Consider the following 21,860-nt stretch of genomic DNA (forward strand, 5'->3'; position numbering starts at 1 on the left):
AGAGAGGGAGAGAGAGAGAGGTGTTCATGATGGAGGGAGAGAGAGGGAGAGAGAGAGGTGTTCATGATGGAGGGAGAGAGAGAGAGAGAGAGGTGTTCATGATGGAGAGAGAGAGAGAGGTGTTCATGATGGAGGGAGAGAGAGGGAGAGAGAGAGAGGTGTTCATGATGGAGAGAGAGAGAGAGAGAGAGGTTCATGATGGAGAGAGAGAGAGAGAGAGAGAGAGGTTCATGATGCTCCAGATGTTCCTCTGGACTAACAGGAGGATCTCACCGATGTTGGCTGCGTCTCCTTTGTCTCCGCTCCTGGTGAAGGCCAGCTCCTCCAGTCGGTAGCTGTGAGGGCCGGAGGGGAGGAGTCCTGAGGGGACACACACACACACACACACACACACACACACACACACACACACACACACACACACACACACACACACACACACACACACACACACACACACACACACACACACACACACACACACACACACACACACACACACACACACACACACACACACCAGGTGGATCAATATTCATGTTGTTATTGTCTCGTTTGTTTTTGTGTGAAGACTTCCTGCTTCAGCCTGGAGTGTGTGTGTGTCTCTCTGTGTGTGTGTCTCTGTGTGTGTCTCTGTGTGTGTGTGTCTCTCTGTGTCTCTGTGTGTGTGTCTCTGTGTGTGTGTCTCTGTGTGTGTGTGTGTGTCTGCTAAAGGAAGTAGAACCAATAGAACTAATAAGTACCAAAGGTTAACACGCATGTGTTGTGCAGAACTTTGTGTTGTTTCTGCTCGTTTACATTCCAGTGGATCTCTTTGATGTCAACACACAGAACTTCACCAGGACTCCACCGTGTGTCCGACAATTCACTTTCTGTTCCTTTACAAACACAAGGAGGTTAGTGCGTCACACCCACGTCACGGAGAGAGAGAGAGAGAGTGTGTGTGTGAGTGTGTATGAGTGTGTGAGTGAGGTCCTGACGTAGGCTACATTTGGGGACACATTAAAGACTGAAGACCAGTTAATGGGGGACAAAAGCTGTAAGTGTGTGAGAGAATGTATGTGTGTGTGTGTGTGAGAGAGAATGTGTGTGTGTGTGTGTGTGAGAGAATGTGTGTGTGTGTGTGTGTGCAGAGCCATGTGAATGCAGAGTGGGTGAAAGGATGCTTGAGATTTCACACACACACACACACACACACACACACACACATGGCAGACGCTGCCCTCTGGAGGCAGACATCAGGAACTACACAGAACCCCTAAAGGACCATCTGAGCCCCTTGAAGAACCGCCAAGAGGGACCTGAGCGTCCAGAGAGCCCCTCAAGGACCCGACACCTCCTAAAGGTCATTCAAGTCCCCTCAAGGACCCGACACCTCCTCAAGGTCATTCAAGTCCCCTCAAGGACCCGACACCTCCTAAAGGTCATTCAAGTCCCCTCAAGGACCCGACACCTCCTAAAGGTCATTCAGGTCCCCTCAAGGACCCGACACCTCCTAAAGGTCATTCAAGTCCCCTCAAGGACCCGACACCTCCTAAAGGTCATTCAGGTCCCCTCAAGGACCCGACACCTCCTAAAGGTCATTCAAGTCCCCTCAAGGACCCGACACCTCCTAAAGGTCATTCAAGTCCCCTCAAGGACCCGACACCTGCTCAAGGTCATTCAAGTCCCCTCAAGGACCCGACGCCTCCTAAAGGTCATTCAAGTCCCCTCAAGGACCCGACACCTCCTCAAGGTCATTCAAGTCCCCTCAAGGACCCGACACCTCCTAAAGGTCATTCAAGTCCCCTCAAGGACCCGACACCTCCTCAAGGTCATTCAAGTCCCCTCAAGGACCCGACACCTCCTAAAGGTCATTTAAGCCCCCCCCCCCCAGGACCATGTGACCTCCTATCCTGCTCTGGTTCGTAATCCCCCAGCCCCCTTCAGGTAGCTTGTTTACCTTCGTCCGGTTCGTCCTGCACTGAGGTGGGAGGAGCTTCCTCCTCAGGTGTGTCTGGCTCCGCCTCTTCCAGAGTCTCCACCAGCTCTCCTCCGACGTAGATGTCTACCTGAAGAGAAGCCGACGAGGCATTCAATAACGATACAACTAACGATACAACTAACGATGTCACTAACGATACAACTTACGATGTAACTAACGATACAACTAACGATACAACTGACGATGTAACTAACGATGTAACTAACGATACAACTAACGATGTAACTAACGATGTAACTAACGATACAACTAACGATGTAACTAACGATACAACAAACGATGTAACTAACGATGTAACTAACGATACAACAAACGATACAACTAATGATGTAACAAAAGATGTAACTAACGATGTAACTAACGATACAACTAACGATGTAACAAAAGATGTAACTAACGATGTAACTAACGATGTAACTAACGATACAACTAACGATTTAACAAAAGATGTAACTAACGATACACCTAACGATGTAACTAACGATGTAACTAACGATGTAACTAACGATACAACAAACTATACAACTAACGATGTAACTAACGATACAACTAACGATGTAACAAAAGATGTAACTAACGATGTAACTAACGATACAACTAACGATGTAACTAACGATTTAACTAACGATGTAACTAACGATGCAACTAACGATACAACTAACGATGTAACTAACGATGAAACCAACGATACAACTAACGATACAACTAACGATACAACTAACGATACTACTCACGATAAAACCAACGATACAACTAACGATACTACTAACGATGAAACCAACGATACAACTAACGATAAAACCAACGATGCAACTAACGATAAAACCAACGATACAACTAACGATACTACTAACGATGCAACTAACGATGTAACTAACGATGTAACTAACGATGTAACGATGTAACTAACGATGTCCAGCGGTTCCTGAGACTCACCTTCATCTGAGATTTGGGGTGCATGAAGAAGAAGGGCTTCAGGACCGGAGACCTGGAGAGGACAGTACTCTGATTATCGTGTACTAATACTACGTTAAGTACTTTCTGTTTTCATGCGGTCGCCGTGGTGCATATTTTAAACTCACACTCGGGGTCGTCCGCCCACGATGCCGGTCAGCCCGGGAGCTGAGGGAGAGAAATAATATGTTTAGAGGAATAATGTGAATGGATCAGCTGGTCTGAGATCAGCTTCCTGTCTGAGGTCATGTCCCTGTAAACAGAACCAACGGGTCTGGTTCTGAGGGTCTGGTTCCGAGGGTCTCCAGACTCCTTATCGGCTCTTCCAGCGTGTTATTGTGCTGCTGCACTAAATAAATATAAAAAAATTAATTATAAATAAAATCTATTAGCAAAGAGACATTCAGACGGATGTGGAAGATATCCAGGAAAATGTCAGACGAAGATTTATTTTTTAATAAAAATGTTATTTTTGTTATCGTGAGAAAATGTCCCAAAATGAATAAATTATGAAAATGAATGACAAATGCTTTAGGAAACTATTTAATTTTTTTTACTTTCCACATAAAAAAAAGTTAAATATATTTTTTTTTAAGTGAATTGTATTTTTAAAGAGTAAAAAAAATCATTTCCTGTATAAAAAAAAAGTGATTCCTATTTTTTACAAAAAAGAGTCTATTTTTAAATAGTAAGAAAATAAACGAGAAATGTCAGATTTCTTTATAAATCCCCCCAAATTATGTATTTAGGAAATTTGTTAATATTTAAAAAGAAATACTTTTTAAAAAAGAAGAAAAAACAGTGAATTTTATTTTGAAATGTTACAAATTAAAATTTATGAAGAATACTTCAGAAAAGTGAAGTTATTTTGGTAGAATTATCCTGATTATTAAAATTTATTTTTGAAGATCTTTGGAACCAACATGCTACGATAAGACACCAGAGATCACAGAGCGGTGCATTGTGGGTAATGTAGGCTCAGAGTTGAATAACTGCGTACCCATGCCGGTTCCTGCAGGAGCGACTTCTCTGGAGAAGATCTCCACCGCTTTCTTCTGCTTGTGGTGGACGGCCATCCAGATCACGGCCTCCCTGGAGCCCTGCAGTAATACATGGATATTAATATATATATATATATATATATATGTACATAAATATATATATATGTACATAAATATATATATATGAATATATATATATATGTACATAAATATAAATATATACATAAATATAAATATATATATATCTAAACATAAATATATATATACATAAATAAATATATGAATATATATATAATATAAGTAGAGTACCGTGTGGCGGGCGTTGGGTCCGTACGTGTCTTCAGCTCCGAGGACCTGAATGTTGACGGCGCTGAAGTCACCCAAACCCACCTGCTGCAGCATCCGCCTGGTCCTACACACACACACACACACACACACACACACACACACACACACACACACACACACACACACACACACACACACACACACACACACACACACACACACACACACACACACACACACACACACACACACTTGTACTCTACAGGTGTACTCTCAGGTACTTGTACTCTACATGTGTACTCTCAGGTACTTGTACCTCTTGAGGATGCTCTCTGCGGTCCTTCGGGCCTTCTCCGCTGCTCGCGGGCCGCCGACCGGACACACCGCCGTGGCCCTGAACCCGTCCAGGTAGGTGGCACACACCTGAGGAGAGGAGGAGGAGGAGGAGCCGTGTTGCGTTCAGGGGCAGTAAAGATGTGTGTTCAGTGCGTGAAGAAGATGTCTGACCTTGTAGTCGCGTGATGGAGCCGAACCTCGAGCCCCCGTCACCCGGACCGCTCCCCCATCCACACCTGAACAGAGGTACAGATGAACCCTGCACCTGAACGCACCACGACAGATGAACCCTGCACCTGAACGCACCACGACAGATGAACCCTGCACCTGTTGTTGTCCTGTTGGTTCATATACCCCTCCCCCCCCTCTCTCCACCGGACCACTACTTGACGTGTGGGCCACACTGGATGCTTCTGGACGGAGACATTCTGGTTCCTCCAAACAGAACCGTGTGAGCTGGGTTCATTAGCGTTATCAGGGGGGGGGGGGGGGGCTGTGTGTATGTGTGTGTGTGGGGGGGGACCGGGTTCAATCTGGAACATGTTTATAATCAGAAGAATAAACATGTGATAAAGAGTTCAGTGAAAGTTAGTTTACGGTTCAGAGAGAGGTCGTGTCCTCAGTGTGTGTGTGTGTGTGTGTGTACCTGCTACTTCCTGGATGACCACCTGGCTGAAGTCACAGGTGACGTCGGGCAGCAGGTACCTCTGGGGGTCAGAGATCTCGTACACCAGCTGCTCCGCCGCCGTGCCGAAGCTCACCAAACCTCCGGTACCCGGAGGTTTGGTGAGCAGGAAGGAGCCGTCGGGGGAGACGGAGACCACCGGGAAACCCCCGTTGTCCCTGAGGGGGCGGAGCCAGAGCAGGTCACCATGAGGACATGCTTAAAGGCTTTATTTACATATATAATAATCTCATTTATAATAATCTCATATTGATAATATATAAATAATATTATAAATATTATATTTATAATATTATATTTATAACATGTTTATAATTTTATATTTATAATAATCAAATATATCTAATAATATTATATTTATAATATAATATTATAAAGATTATATTTATAATAATATTATTTTTATAATATTCTATTTATAATATTGTATTTATAATAATCTCGTTATAATTATATTATATTTATAATATCATATTTATAATGATCCCATCCATCCATCCATCCATTCTCATCCGCTTATTCCGGGGTCGGGTCGCGGGGGCAGCAGACCCAGCAGGTTGACCCAGACTTCCTTCTCGCCCGCGACACTTTCCAGCTCATTCTGGGGGATCCCGAGGCGTTCCCAGGCCAGCCGGGAGATATAATCTCTCCAGCGTGTCCTGGGTCTTCCCGGGCCTCCTCCCAGTAGGACGTGCCTGGAAAACCTCTAACGGGAGGCGTCCAGGAGGCATCCGAATCAGATGCCCGAACCACCTCAGCTGACTCCTTTCTATGCGAAGGAGTAGCGGCTCGACTCAAGCTCCTCCTGATGTCCGAGCTCCTTACCCTATCTCTAAGGCTGAGCCCGGCCACCCCACGGAGGAAACTCATTTCGCCGCTTGTATTCGCTGACCTCGTTCTTTCGGTCACTACCCAAAGTTCATGACCATAGGTGAGGATTGGAACGAGACCGACCAGTAGATTGAGAGCTTCGCCTCGGCTCAGCTCCATCTTCCCCAAGACGGTCCGGTGCAGCGCCTGTTTCACTGCTGCAGCCGCACCGATCCGCCTGTCGATCTTAAGCTCACTCGTGAACAAGACCCCGAGATACTTGAACTCCTTTGCATGGGGTAGGGACTCTGTCCCCACCTGGAGGGAGCAAAGCCACCGGTTTTCGGCAGAGCACCATGGCCTCAGATTTGGAGGTGCTGACTCTCATCCACGCCGCTTTACACTCGGCAGCAAACGCCCAGTGAGTGCCGGAGGTCATGGTCTGAGGATGCTAACAGGACCACATCATCTGCAAAAGAAGAGAGGCGATCCCAAGACCCCAAACCTGACCTGCTCCACCCCAGGCTGCGCCTAGATATCCTGTCCAAAAAAATCACAAACAGGACGGGTGATAAAGGGCAGCCCTGGCGGAGGCCAACACCCACCGAACGTGTCTGACTTACTGCCGAGAATGCGAAAACAGCTCCTACTGCAGGCGTACAGAGACCGGACAGCCTGTTGCAACAAGTACGGAACCCCATAGTCCCGCAGCATCTCCACAACAACCCCTGAGGGACCCGGTCGAAAGCCTTCTCCAAGTCCACAAAACACATGTAGACTGGTTGGGTAAACTCTCAGGACCCCTCTAGTACCCTTGCGAGGGTGAAGAGCTGGTCCACAGTTCCACGACCGGGACGGAATCCGCACTGCTGGTCTTGAATCCGAGGTTCGACCAGCGGTCGGAGCCTCCTTTCCAGTACCCTGGCATAAACTTTCCCAGGGAGGCTGAGAAGTGTGATTCCACGATAGTTCGAGCACACTCTCCGGTCCCCCTTTTTGAAAATGGGAACCACTACCCCGGTCTGCCAGTCCAAGGACACTGTTCCTGACCCCCACGCGACATTGAAGAGGCGTGTCAGCCAAGACAGCCCAACAATGTCCAGCGCCTTCAGCATCTCAGGGCGGATCTCATCCACCCCCGGCGCCTTGCCACCAAGGAGCTTTTTAACAACCTTAGCGGCCTCTGCCAGGGATATTGGTGCGACCCCCCCCAAGTCTACAGGCACTGCCCCCTCTAGAGGGGACATGTTGGCCGGATTTAGGAGTTCCTCAAAGTATTCTTTCCACCGTCCGACGATGTCCCCTGTCCGGGTCAGCAGCTCCCCCCCCATGCTGAGAACAGCCTGGGGTAGACCCTGCTTTCCCTTCCTGAGCCGTCGGACGGTTTGCCAGAACCTCTTTGAGGCCGACCGAAAGTCCTTCTCCATGGCCTCCCCGAACTCCTCCCATGCCCGAGTTTTTGCTTCCGCGACCACCGCAGCTGCAGCCCTTCTGGCCTGCCGGTACCTGTCAGCTGCTTCAGGAGACCCCTGGGCCAGCCTGGCCCGGTAGGCCTCCTTCTTCAGCTTGACGGCTTCCCTGACCCCCGGTGTCCACCACCGGGTTCTTGGGTTGCAGCCAGGACAGGCACCGATGACCTTCCGACCACAGCTCCTGTCGGCCGCTTCCACAATAGAGGCTTTGAACATGGTCCACTCGGATTGCATGTCCCCAACCTCCTCGGGATGTGTGAGAAGTTCATCCGGAGGTGGGAGTTGAAGACCTCCCGGACAGGGTCCTCGACCAGACGTTCCCAGTTCACCCGCACTACACGTTTGGGCTTGCCAGGTCTCTCTGGCCGACTCCCCTGCCATCTGATCCAACTCACCACCAGGTGGTGATCAGTTGACAGCTCTGCTCCTCTCTTCACCCGAGTGTCCAAGACATACGGCCGCAGATCAGATGATACGATTATAAAGTCGATCATCGATCTCCGGCCTAAGGTGTTCTGGTACCAAGTACACTTATGAACCACCTTATGTTCGTTATAGACAAGCAGTGGCTAGCACAGAAGTCCAATAACAGAACACCGCTCGGGTTCAGATCGGGCAAGCCGTTCCTCCCAATCACTCCCCGCCAGTTTTCTCTGTCATTGCCCACGTGAGCGTTGATATCATATTGATAGTATTATATTTATAATAATATATATATATATATATTTACCAGTCAGGTACTTTGTGCCAGTCTGTGAAGACTCCACCTGTACTCTGAGCTCCACACTCGATCAGGTGACCTGCCAGACTACACACACACACACACAGACACACACACACACACGCGCGTCTAGCCAGAGGAACCAACAGGGTGCATTGTGGGTCCAGGTCTCTGGGTTTACCTGCCGGATGCCAGCAGGTCATAGTCCGTGCTCCCCCAGCCGAACTACAACATAGAGTACCACATGTAGTATAAAGTATAATACGTAGTATAACATGTGGTATAAAGTATAACATGTGGTATAACATGTGGTATGAAGTATAATACGTAGTATAACATGTGGTATGACATGTGGTATGAAGTATAATACGTAGTATAACATGTGGTATGAAGTATAATACGTAGTATAACATGTGGTATGACATGTGGTATGAAGTATAATACGTAGTATAACATGTGTGTAGCGGCGTTCCGTCGTTGTTGTTTTCTTAATCCGCTAAAGAGCTGCAGACACAGTGAGTTTCCTCTCACATGACAGGAGACCGTTCATTTCCTTTTCTTTCGATTTTATTTTCAACAGCAAAAAACGCTAACAAAGTACACAAAATAATAAACGTTCAAAACGATCTCATGGTCTTACGGTAAAAAAACTATATCTCTCATGTCTAATGCGGCTCTGCTCTACACCTGTTGCCGTCATGACGTCATTAAATAGCCTGGCCCGAGCGTCAGTCATTAACATAAAGATATTTTAATATATTCAACTTATCGTTCCTCCAAAATGAGCATAAATCTAAATATTAAATTATAAACAATTCTGAAACTTAAATATACTAAAAACACACTTGTGGCTCTTACATATCTGGCCCCTAATGGTTAAGCTTAAAGATTACACCATTACCAAATAACTTAAATTCAAAGAGCCAACAACTGAGTCAAGTATCAAACTAAACAAATCTTCATAATCACTGCTAATCTAAGTCTTGTTTAACAGTCTTTTTTTTAAACATTTCTTCATCATCTGATCTTCTTGTGTTCACGTTGCTTCTTGCAGTAAACAGCTTGTTGACGGGTCTCTCCAGCGTGCTGGTTTTAGTCTGCAGCTTCACTCTGCGTACAGTTCCACTGGAGTCCGGTATGGTTTGGGTTATCCTTCCCATCATCCATGTGTTTCGTGGTGACGAGCTGTCGACTACTAGCACCACATCTCCATGCTGGAAGTTTCTCTTCAACTTTGACCATTTCTGCCGTTCCTGGAGGAGAGGTAAGTATTCTCGAGTCCATCTGGTCCAAAACAGATCTGCGAGGTTCTGTACTTGCCTCCAGCGTCTTCTTGCATACTGATCGTTCTCGGTGAAGGTTCCCGGTGGCATGTTGGGTTGCACTTTCATCAACAGCAGATGATTGGGCGTCAGAGGCTCCAAGTCGCATGGGTCATCGGACGGACTCGTGAGTGGTCGTCCATTAATGATACTTTCAACCTCACACATCAGTGTTTGGAGGTTGTCGTCAGTGAGGGTCTGTTCTCTCACAAGTGCGCCAAGGATCCTTCGTGCAGTACGAATCTGCCGCTCCCAAACTCCTCCTTGGTGGGAAGCAGCTGGGCTGTTGAACATCCATTTAATGCCCTTTTGTTGCAAAGTTTTTTCAATCTTTAACTCATTCAAGCTCTCAATGGCCACTCGCAACTCTTTTTCTGCGCCGACAAAGTTTGTGCCATTGTCAGAGCGCATGATGGAGACCTGGCCTCTTCTACTTATGAAGCGGCGTATGGCGTTGATGCAAGAGCTGGTGTCAAGACTGTCTGCTATCTCTATATGCACTGCTCTAATGGCGAGGCAGGTAAACATCACACCGTACCTTTTGACAGTGCTCCGCCCCGCTTGACTTCAAAGGGGCCAAAGTAATCTACGCCCACATTGGTAAATGGTGGCTGGTCTGGTGTTAGACGATCTTCCGGCAGATTCGCCATCTTTTGCTCTCCCACTCTGCCTTTGAGTTTCCTGCAGACTGTGCATCTTGAGATCAGTTTTCTGATGGCTGAGGTTGCTTTCCGAATCCAAAACTTTTGTCTTAAGTGCGACAACATGTAGTTGCGCCCACAATGTCCAGTCTTTTCATGCAGATCAAGCAAAATGAGGGAGGCGACTCTGGAGTCTTTTGACAGAATTGCTGGGTGTTTGGCACCGTCTGTCATGGTGGATTTATCCAGTCGTCCTCCAACTCTTAAGATGCCATCTTGCAAAGTGGGATCAAGCTTGTATAGCTGACTACTTCTCTTGACAGTTCCACTACCGTAGAGGGCCTTCACTTCATCAGGAAACCATTGCTTCTGACTATGTCGAATAACTTCCACTTCTGCAGCCAGCAACTGTTCCCAGCTTAGTGTGTTCTTTTCTACGTCAGATTTGACTTTTTTCATTTTTTGCTGCATGCGTAATTTCAGGATTTGTGGATTTTCTTTGACTTGACCAATGGAGTGCTGTAATTCTTTTCTTTTGTCCCTCAGGTGGATCAGAGTTTCCTTGACTCTCAAAATCCATGCGACTGCTCTCTTCAGTCTGTCCCAACTTGAGTAGTACTGAAGCAGTTTGTTCACAGGGTCAGCACTCTCCTCGGCAAGGATCGTATAAACAGCCATGTTTCTGACCTCTGGATCTGGCTGCGTGTCTTGCTTCTCCTTATCCGGCCTCTGTGGCCATTCACTCTCTGGCCACAACAGAAACTGAGGTCCTTTGTTCCACACATCGTCTTCGATGAAGCTCTTAACTTTCATGCCTCTGGTGGCTTGATCAGCAGGATTTTGTGATGTTCTGACATACCTCCACTGTGACGGTTTGGTAGCCTCTTGAATGAGATTAATCCTGTTTGCCACAAAGGTTTTGAAGCGTGACGTCCGTTGTCAATGTATTTCAGAACTGTCGCATTGTCAGTCCAGAAGATGGACCGCTGAAGAGGGATTTGCAACCTCTTGTAGCATTTGTCCACCTTAACTGCGATAACTGCTGCAGTTAATTCAAGTCTTGGTATAGTGACCTGTTTAAGCGGGGCAACTCTCGATTTCCCCATCACAAAGGAACAGTGGGGTTTGCCTTGCTCATTTACCAGCACAAGGTAAGATGCTGTGCCATAGGCACTCGCTGGCATCAGAAAAATGATGCAACTGTGCTTTCACTTCCTGTCCAAATCCCATAGGCTTAACGCACCTATCTATACGGAAGTCCGAGAGGTGCGTGAGGTTTTCCAGCCATTTGCACCATTGATTGGATTTTCCAACACTGATTTCTTCATCCCATTCTTGCTTTTCTTTACAAAGATCTCTTAACAGAAGCTTGGCAGGTAATATGACTGGAGCAAGAAAGCCAAGAGGGTCATAGATGGAGTTTACGACTGAGAGGATACCTCTTCTGGTCAATGGCTTGTCCTGCAGCTTGATACTGTATGTGAATGTATCATCTTCTGTGCTCCACTGTACGCCAAGAGCTCGTTCAGTCGGTAAGACATCGTGCGTGAGATCAAGGTCTTTTAGCTCGCTGCCTCGGTGCTCTGCAGGGATGGATAGCAAGACTGTTCTAGCCCCTAATGGCCACAACAGAAATCTCAATAGGTCTGCATCCATCTCTGGAACTCTGACCTGGTAGAACATCGATTCAATGTCCGCCATCATGGCTACTGGATTCCCACGGAACCTCAGTAAGGCACCAATGAGTGTATTGGTGAGGTCAGGTCCCTGCAATAATTGTCCATTCAATGACACATCTTGAAAAGAAGCAGTGCAGTCAAAGACGACACAAATTTTCTTTTTCTTCGGGTGGTACACCCCGTGGTGAGGAACGTACCACACCCTGTCGTCATCACGGTCAAGCTGCTCCTCAGGAACCTCAACAGCGTAGCCTTTATCCAATATGCCTTTCATGAAGCCTTTATAGTCTTCAAGAAAGACATCATTCTTTTTCAGTTTTCTCTTCAGGCTAGCAGCTCGCTGTGCTGCGATACAGCGGTTACTTGGCATGTTAGCTGCTTCATGTTTCAATGGAAGTCCTATGCAGTAATGTCCATCCACAAACTTTGTTGTCTGTTGCACTGAGTGCATACACTGCTTGTCTTCTTGCGACATCTCTTCCTTGTCACCATCGCGCCGTTCTGGAAAGTGTGTTGTACTGCTGAACCATGAGCTGTTCTAGTTCCAACACTGAAATTCGGTTTACGCTGTAATGAGCCGACTCCATCTTGGAATCAGTAGTCTGGTTCTTTGCGGGTCCACACACCATCCAGCCCAGTACAGTCCTCACAGCATAGGGCCCATCATCCCGACTATTAATTATCTGCCACGGCTCCATTGCCTTTGGGATGTTAGCTCCAATGAGAAGTTCTACCTCAGCGTCGATGTGTGGTAAGGTTACTTCATGCCCATACGGCCATTTTTGCAGATGTTGTTGCATCGGAATGTTTTCCTTTTGGACCGGATGCTGCTGTGCGTGAAGACTTTGGGTAGCTGGACGTACTTTGTGTCCTCAAGGCTGCACACCTCCAGTTCTGAGAGCATGTGACTGTTGATGAGCTTCTGCTCACCAGGTTTATCTTGAGCCATAGTGCTCAATAATATCTGAGTCGGTTTTCCTTTAATGTTCAGCTTCTTTCGAAGCTCGTCTGTACAGAACGTAGCTGTACTTCCAGGATCTATAAAGGCATACGTCTCTATACACCTTCCACCTTTACAGGATCTTATTTTCACTGGTACAATCGATAGCATGCACTCTGTGTTTCCTGTCCCAGCATAGCCAACTATTTCTGGTTTAACTGAGTTCTGGGCTCCTGAGACCTCTTCATTTGAAGAACTGTCCTCACTCGCCACTTTATATGACAGATAAGTGTTGGCTTCTTTCGCTGTGTGAAGGATGTCTGGGTGTTTCTGGGAGCACTGTGTGCACACCATCCTCTTCTTGCACGTTTTGCTAAGGTGTCCTCGTGTTAAACATCCAAAGCATATTCCCTTTGTTTTCAAGAATTCTACACGATCCCTGTGTGCTAGCCCTTTAATCTTGCTGCATGATTCCAATGTGTGATTCTTTTGACAGAAAAGACATGGCGGCTCGAAGGCGTTAGCTGCCTTAACTGGGTTGGCCTGCCATGTTGTTGCATCCGGCCTTTTCCTCTCCATCCACACATTTGTTGCGAAGCTGCTTCCTCTCGTTCCACTTTTGAAAAGTTTCTCCTTTTCCTTGCCTTTGCTGACTGCAGATGTGCGTCTGTCTTGGAAGTCTCCAAAGAGTGGGTCCATGGCGATCTTTGCTTGACGGTCAATATAGTTAACAAGATCAGCAAATCTTGCTCTGTGACCTCTACCTTCCTTGAGGTCAAATGCTACATTGCGCCATCTCTCTTTCATTTTATATGGCAATTTGGAAACCACAATTCTCATATTTGTGGGATTATCCATCTCCGCCATGAACTCCACATCTTCCATTGTGTTACGACATCCAGTCAGAAATATAGCATAAGTATTCAGTGCTTTCGCATCTTCAGCCTTGATTTGTGGCCACTTTACAGCCTTGTCAATGTAAGCGCTATCATCAGCTCATCTCCATAGTTCTTCTGAAGCAGTCCTTTCGCTTCCCTGAACCCTCTGTGTGATGGCATGTGCTCACAGCTACGTACGAGTTCCTGCGGTTCTCCTGCCGTGTATTGTTGCAGGTAGTACAGTTTGTCTGGATCACTATCAGTTTTCTGTTCAATAGCTTGTTCAAAAGCTCTGATAAATGATCTGTAGGTAAGTGGATCACCCTTAAAAACTGTAACCTCTTTAACTGGTAGCTGAGCCTGTTTCTGGTGATTAACCAACATTTCCGTGATCAGATTTTGCTTTTGCATTGCTTGAAGAATTGCATTCCTGCTTCTGTCACGCTGTCTGTCACGCTTGTCTGTCTGTCTGTCACGCTGTCTGTCTGTCTGTCAGGGTTGTCTGTCTGTCTTGGCCTCGCAGCTTGTTGCTCTGTAAGTTGCTGCGGCCGCATGCGAACTGTAGCTCCACGTACAGCTGTGCTAGTGTGTGGGAAAAGTTCTTGCTCCTCCTTTTGCACTTCATATTGTGAGTAAAGATAGCTGTTCATGCCATCCTCTGATTTCTCATAGCTTTTAAGCACATTTACTTGAGCTCTTTTTTCAGCAATTGCTGCATCCAAAGTCAGCCTTTCCAGCTTGGCTTTAATAAGCGCCGACTCCAACTCAAGCTCCTGCTTCTTCTGTAAAGTTGAGGCGCGTTCCACCAGGCCGGCTAACTTTGCTTCTTCAGAAGCACACACTGATGACCTGCCTGACCGGGCAGATACGCTTGTCACTTGTGAAACACTATCCTCAGGATTCACATCCTCCTTATCTTCATCCTGATCACCGGCTTCGTCATCAGCTGTACTTTTTTTGCTCAAAGCACACATCATCCATTGCTCAGCTTCTACTGCAAACTGTCTCATAGTCATCAGTTTTGGCCCCAACCAGTTGTTAATATCTGCATCTTTTTCTTCTTCAGACAGAAGCTCTCCCACTTGTCCGCTGATCTTTTAAGCTCACTGACAAGAGGGTTTAAATCCTTATCCATTAACTTTTGCACTTTTTGAAGATTGCCCGCATCAGTCATTAAACTTTCAATTTCGTTTCTTTTTCCAGTTATCCGAGCTAGTACTCCTCTCCTGGTTCCAATGAGCCTGTGCAGCTTCTCCTCCAGTGCTTTCTCCGTTAACTTTCTGCTTCTCTTAGCTTCCGTTCTTTCAGCATTCATTAACTCCTTATCTTCGGCCATCATATTAGCAAAGCAATGCCCAAATAGCGTGCAAATGTTCAAAAAGTATTTCCAACCTTTTCCGACGTTTTCGTTCGGTCAGCAGCACCACGGCGCAGCGCGTGGGGTTTTAGATCCTTTCCTCAGGTTTCAGCTGGCATCTGAAATCCACTTGTCAACTCCTTGGAGTAGTTTTTTTAATAATGTAGCGGCGTTCCGTCGTTGTTGTTTTCTTAATCCGCTAAAGAGCTGCAGACACAGTGAGTTTCCTCTCACGCGCATGACAGGAGACCGTTCATTTCCTTTTCTTTCGATTTTATTTTCAACAGCAAAAAACGCTAACAAAGTACACAAGATAATAAACGTTCAAAACGATCTCATGGTCTTACGGTAAAAAAACTATATCCCTCATGTCTAATGCGGCTCTGCTCTACACCTGTTGCCGTCATGACGTCATTAAATAGCCTGGCCCGAGCGTCAGTCATTAACATAAAGATATTTTAATATATTCAACTTATAGTTCCTCCAAAATGAGCATAAATCTAAATATTAAATTATAAACAATTCTGAAACTTAAATATACTAAAAACACACTTGTGGCTCTTACAATGTGGTATAAAGTATAACATGTGGTATGACATGTGGTATGAAGTATAATACGTAGTATAACATGTGGTATAACATGTGGTATAAAGTATAACATGTGGTATAACATGTGGTATAAAGTATAACATGTGGTATAACATGTGGTATAAAGTATAACATGTGGCATAACATGTGGTATGAAGTATAATACGTAGTATAACATGTGGTATAAAGTATAACATGTGGTATAACTTGTGGTATAAAGTATAACATGTGGTATAAAGTATAACATGTGGTATAACTTGTGGTATAAAGTATAACATGTGGTATAACATGTGGTATGAAGTATAACATGTGGTATAACATGTGGTATGAAGTATAATACGTAGTATAACATGTGGTATAAAGTATAACATGTGGTATAACATGTGGTATGAAGTATAACATGTGGTATGAAGTATAATACGTAGTATAACATGTGGCATAACATGTGGTATGAAGTATAATACGTAGTATAACATGTGGTATAAAGTATAACATGTGGTATAAAGTATAACATGTGGTATAACTTGTGGTATAAAGTATAACATGTGGTATGAAGTATAACATGTGGTATAACATGTGGTATAAAGTATAACATGTGGTATAAAGTATAACATGTGGTATAACATGTGGTATAAAGTATAACATGTGGTATAAAGTATAACATGTGGTATAACTTGTGGTATAAAGTATAACATGTGGTATGAAGTATAACATGTGGTATAACATGTGGTATGAAGTATAATACGTAGTATAACATGTGGTATAAAGTATAACATGTGGTATAACATGTGGTATGAAGTATAACATGTGGTATGAAGTATAATACGTAGTATAACATGTGGTATAAAGTATAACATGTAGTATAACATGTGGTATAAAGTATAACATGTGGTATAACTTGTGGTATAAAGTATAACATGTGGTATAACATGTGGTATAAAGTATAACATGTGGTATAACATGTGGTATGAAGTATAATACGTAGTATAACATGTGGTATAAAGTATAACATGTGGTATAACATGTGGTATAAAGTATAACATGTGGTATAACTTGTGGTATAAAGTATAACATGTGGTATAAAGTATAACATGTGGTATAACTTGTGGTATGAAGTATAACATGTGGTATAACATGTGGTATAAAGTATAACATGTGGTATAACATGTGGTATAAAGTATAACATGTGGTATAACATGTGGTATAAAGTATAACATGTGGTATAACATGTGGTATAAAGTATAATACGTAGTATAACATGTGGTATAAAGTATAACATGTGGTATAAAGTATAACATGTGGTATAAAGTATAATACGTAGTATAACATGTGGTATAAAGTATAACATGTGGTATAAAGTACTATACGTTACAAAGTGCTATGCGTAGTATAAGTTGTGCGTACCCGGTGCATGAGCGGGCCCAGGGTCACGGCGCTGTCCACGCAGCGGCCCGTCACCACGATGTCGGCCCCGAGGTCCAGACAGCGCTGGATTGGCTGAGCCCTGTGGGGGGGGGGCGGGGTTTATACATGAGCCGTCCAATCAGAGATGAGCAAAGGAAACCAGGCGTCTCGCTTCTTACCCCAGGTAAGCGTTCATGCTGTGGAGAGCTTTAGGTAACGGCTGTCTGGAGGAGGAGGAGGAGGAGGAGGAGGCCATCTTTACTTCAGAGAGGCTGCTCCTCTAGAGGGGGGGGAGGAGGAGAGGAGAGAGGAGGAAAAATGAGAGGAGGGGGAGGGGGGGAGGAGAGGAGGCAAGAGGAGAGGAGGGGGGAGGAGAGAGGAGGCGAGAGGAGAGGAGGGGAGGAGAGGAGGCAAGAGGAGAGGAGGGGGGAGGAGAGAGGAGGCGAGAGGAGAGATGGGGGGGAGGAGGGGAGGAGAGGAGGCAAGAGGAGAGGAGATAGTAATAAACAAATATCCCTCATGTGTACGACGATGATGAAGATAACAATGAAGATGATGATGGTGAAGGTGATGAAGGTCTCTTACGTGGGGCATGAGGTCGTCCCCGGTCACCACGGCCACCTTGAGCTGCAGGCCGGCCTTCCTGATGATGCCCCGTATGGCCTCCGCACAGCCCAGAGGGTTCACCCCCCCCGCGTTGCTCACCACACGGATACCTGGGGGGGGGCGATGACATCACTGATGACATCACTGAACAAACACACTACACCTGGACACTCCTCACCTTTCCTCTGGATGTCGTTGAGGAACGGAGCGAGAGCGAAGTGGACGAAGTCCGGAGCGTAGCCCAGATCCTACGGGGAATACAAATATATATATATATATACAGGACTGTCTCAGAAAATTAGAATATTGTGATAAAGTTCTTTATTTTCTGTAATGCAATTAAAAAAACAAAAATGTCATGCATTCTGGATTCATTACAAATCAACTGAAATATTGCAAGCCTTTTATTCTTTTAATATTGCTGATTATGGCTTACAGCTTAAGAAAACTCTAAAATCCTATCTCATAAAATTTTAATATTTCCTCAGACCAAGTAAAAAAAAAGATTTATAACAGCTGAGTGTTTGTCAAGGCTCAAGAAACCCTTGCAGGTGTTTCGAGTTAATTAGACAATTCAAGTGATTTGTTTAATACCCTACTAGTATACTTTTTCATGATATTCTAATATTTAGAGATAGGATATTTGAGTTTTCTTAAACTGTAAGCCATAATCAGCAATAAATCAGAATAAAAGGCTTGCAATATTTCAGTTGATTTGTAATGAATCCAGAATGCATGACATTTTTGTTTTTTTAATTGCATTCCAGAAAATAAAGAACTTCATCACAATATTCTAATTTTCTGAGACAGTCCTGTATATGAATACAAATATATATATATACATATATACAGGCACGTGCACAGGTAGAGCCCTAGTGGTGCTCAAGCTCCGCCCCTTTGCCCTGGATAAGTAAAGTGCCCTTTTTGCTGGAGACACATTTTTTTTATTCATCCGTATTTAAGAATAAAAGTTACTCTTTCTGTCATCAAGTCCCCCAAATGTGTTTTAATATCCGACGGGGCATTTATTTGAGTTCTTGTGAGAATTTCTCCCCGACATGCTCCGCGGCGCTCACGAGCCCCCCCCCATCTCTACCTCCCCCCGCCGCGCCCCTCCCTCCTCCTCCACTTCCTCCTCCGCGCAGTGCTCCTCGCGCCACCGAACGGCTGCACCTCCTTCTCCTCTGACCCGCAGCACCAGACACACAGGTCATGACGTGTTTGTCCCCTGACGTTGTTTTGTGATAAATCAACCACAACATTAGCGCTGCTGAAAACATGACGTCACAACTGGTCCGACGGTTCCTACAAAAATAAACAAACAAAAACTCCGTGATTTCAAAGCCTCGTCCAGCTGTTTACTGACGTTAGTTATGTTTAGAGAATAGAGAGAGGGAGAGAGAGAGAAGAGAGAGAGAGGGAGAGAGAATTCAAGAGAAAAGAGAGAGAGAGGGAGAGAGAGAAGAGAGAGAAGAGAGAGATAATTCAAGAGAAAGAGAAGAGAGAAAGAGAGAGAGGAGAGAGAGAGAGAGAGAAAAGAGAGAGAGAATTCTTATTCCGTTCTATTGAACAGGGGCTAGTCTAGGATTTTCGTGGCCAGACTGAAAAAAAATCATATGGCCTCTCTTGTTCAGAGGGCCGGGCCAAATGTGGAGGCGGGCCGTATCCGTCATGGGCCTTAGTTTTAAAATAAATAAATAAATATACACTTTTATTAATCCACAAGGGGAAACTAGTTCTCTGCATTTAACCCATCCTTAGTTATTAAGGAGCAGTGGGCTGCGGTGAAGCGCCCGGGAAGCAACTGGGGGTTCAGTGCCTTGCTCAAGGACACTTCGACTTGCAGCTAATGGGGAGAGCGGGGATCGAACCCACGACCCTGCGGTTGCAGGACGGCCCTCTTACCCCACTGAGCTAAAGCCGCCGTTTGAGGACCACTGCTCTTGGCTGTTGATGTCTATCAATATCGCTCATTTTGAAAATGACGTCAGAGGGCAATACTGATCCGTATCAGACCAGCGAGGAGGGAAATACGTGGCTGGCATGACGACCCATTAGCCAATCAGAACGCTTGTACTGTTGTTGCTATCTAATAATTCATCTTTATTCATAAAGAAAATGTAAGCTAGCGGTCTGATGCTGCCAGAGGAAATGCAGGTCGAGGATGTATTGCATCATCAGTGTATTGCTGCTTATGCTTCAACTCTGTCAGATTTTTTTTTGGCATTGGGTGCCCTTTTTTTTGGTTTGAGCACCTGCCCCCCAAAATGTCTGTGCACGTGCCTGCATATATATATATATACAAATATATATATATATGAATACAAATATATATATATACATATATATATGTATATGTATATATGTATGAATACAAATATATATATATACATATATATATATGAATATATATGAACACAAATATATACATATATATATATGTATATATATATGTATACGTATATATATACATATATTCATATATATACACATAAATATATGTATATATATATATATAATATATATGTGCCCTAGGTGGACTCACGGGGCTCCTGGTCTTGGCGGCGGTCAGCAACGACATGGTGATCTCACTGAGGTAGTCGAACACCAGGAAGTCCAGCGGCCCCCCGTGGACCAGCTGAGGTACTGCAGGCACACAGACCGTTATGACTCATGACGTCATTGAACCTGAAGGTGGCGTTCAAGGACCTTCACTGTCTTTGAATCAGTGCTCGATCCCCAGAAGCTGAAAATACTCAATAAACAAGGCGTTTAAATGCACGTAGGGAGGTGGTGATGCGTTCAGGAACACGGTGTTAAACTACTGTCTTACGGGTGTTTTTATTACTTGTTATTGTTTTACATACAACTATGTCATGATTCTAAATAGTGACTTGTATTGTTGTAAACATAACTGTTTAATGTATCATTTATAATACATTAAAACTGTTTTGTTTGTTACAGGCTTCAGGATAAACATTGATGACGTCATGTCGGTGTCGCTCGGTGGTACCTGAGGCCGCGGTGTCCCCCCAGAACCCGGAAGCACAGCCGATCCGGACCGGCTCCGGGCCAGAAGTGCCCCGCGTGTAGCACCTGTAGCTGCTCGCGCCTCCGCTGGCTGAGCTCGCGCGCACAAACATGCCGTTTGACCGCGAACTGGCGCTTCTGGCGCGCGACACCCTTCCCGCGGCGGAGCGCGCGCAGCGATGCAACTGCGGGAAGTTCAACATGTTTAAATCTTGTAGTTTTTGATCATAAACTAAATAGAACGGGAGGATCTGCTCGGACGAGTTCAAGGTGCACTGGTCCGGCCATTAAAACAGTCCGACAGGAAACACCTCACGGAACGACTCCGTTCATCCGGGGTTTCAGGTCCTTGACTGCAGGAAAGATGCTGATACCACACAGTCAGGGAAAGTACTAATACCACGTAGTATACATACTCTGTCACAGGGAAAGTACTAATACCACGTAGTATACATACTCTGTCACAGGGAAAGTACTAATACCACGTAGTATACATACTCTGTCACAGGGAAAGTACTAATACCACGTAGTATACATACTCTGTCACAGGGAAAGTACTAATACCACGTAGTATACATACTCGGTTACAGGGAAAGTACTAATACACATAGTATACATACTCTGTTACAGGGAAAGTACTAATACCACATAGTATACATACTCTGTCACAGGGAAAGTACTAATACCACGTAGTATACATACTCTGTCACAGGGAAAGTACTAATACCACGTAGTATACATACTCTGTCACAGGGAAAGTACTAATACCACGTAGTATACATACTCTGTCACAGGGAAAGTACTAATACCACATAGTATACATACTCGGTTACAGGGAAGGTACTAATACACATAGTATACATACTCAGTTACACATAGTATACATACTCTGTCACAGGGAAAGTACTAATACACATAGTATACATACTCGGTTACACATAGTATACATACTCTGTCACAGGGAAAGTACTCATACACATAGTATACATACTCGGTTACAGGGAAGGTACTAATACACATAGTATACATACTCGGTTACACATAGTATACATACTCTGTTACAGGGAAAGTACTAATACACATAGTATACATACTCGGTTACAGGGAAAGTACTAATACACATAGTATACATACTCTGTCACAGGGAAAGTACTAATACACATA

At 44.9% G+C, this 21,860-nt stretch overlaps 1 protein-coding gene across 2 annotated transcripts in view; it reads right to left on the reverse strand.

Moving 5' to 3' along the window:
• Positions 1 to 20,984, reverse strand: part of lratb.1 (lecithin retinol acyltransferase b, tandem duplicate 1) — a 28,047-nt gene extending 7,063 nt beyond the window's left edge. The window contains exons 1-17 of one of the 2 annotated variants that reach the window (XM_056443355.1): positions 20,680 to 20,984; positions 20,212 to 20,312; positions 17,845 to 17,914; positions 17,646 to 17,776; positions 17,240 to 17,340; positions 17,061 to 17,160; positions 8,433 to 8,476; positions 8,261 to 8,338; positions 5,210 to 5,406; positions 4,735 to 4,799; positions 4,544 to 4,650; positions 4,249 to 4,351; positions 3,939 to 4,038; positions 3,067 to 3,106; positions 2,921 to 2,972; positions 1,943 to 2,051; positions 274 to 360 (exon numbers count right to left, since the gene is read on the reverse strand). In XM_056443355.1, the coding sequence (XP_056299330.1) occupies positions 274 to 360; positions 1,943 to 2,051; positions 2,921 to 2,972; positions 3,067 to 3,106; positions 3,939 to 4,038; positions 4,249 to 4,351; positions 4,544 to 4,650; positions 4,735 to 4,799; positions 5,210 to 5,406; positions 8,261 to 8,338; positions 8,433 to 8,476; positions 17,061 to 17,160; positions 17,240 to 17,340; positions 17,646 to 17,776; positions 17,845 to 17,914; positions 20,212 to 20,312; positions 20,680 to 20,899 (1,705 nt within the window). In that variant the 5' untranslated portion in view covers positions 20,900 to 20,984. The remainder of the gene's footprint in view (positions 1 to 273; positions 361 to 1,942; positions 2,052 to 2,920; positions 2,973 to 3,066; positions 3,107 to 3,938; positions 4,039 to 4,248; positions 4,352 to 4,543; positions 4,651 to 4,734; positions 4,800 to 5,209; positions 5,407 to 8,260; positions 8,339 to 8,432; positions 8,477 to 17,060; positions 17,161 to 17,239; positions 17,341 to 17,645; positions 17,777 to 17,844; positions 17,915 to 20,211; positions 20,313 to 20,679) is intronic. The other variant, XM_056443356.1, reaches the window with a different exon arrangement.
• Between the last annotated feature and the right edge of the window lie 876 nt (positions 20,985 to 21,860).

The sequence above is a fragment of the Pseudoliparis swirei genome, chromosome 21, assembly GCF_029220125.1.
Source record: "Pseudoliparis swirei isolate HS2019 ecotype Mariana Trench chromosome 21, NWPU_hadal_v1, whole genome shotgun sequence".
Taxonomy (NCBI): domain Eukaryota; kingdom Metazoa; phylum Chordata; class Actinopteri; order Perciformes; family Liparidae; genus Pseudoliparis; species Pseudoliparis swirei.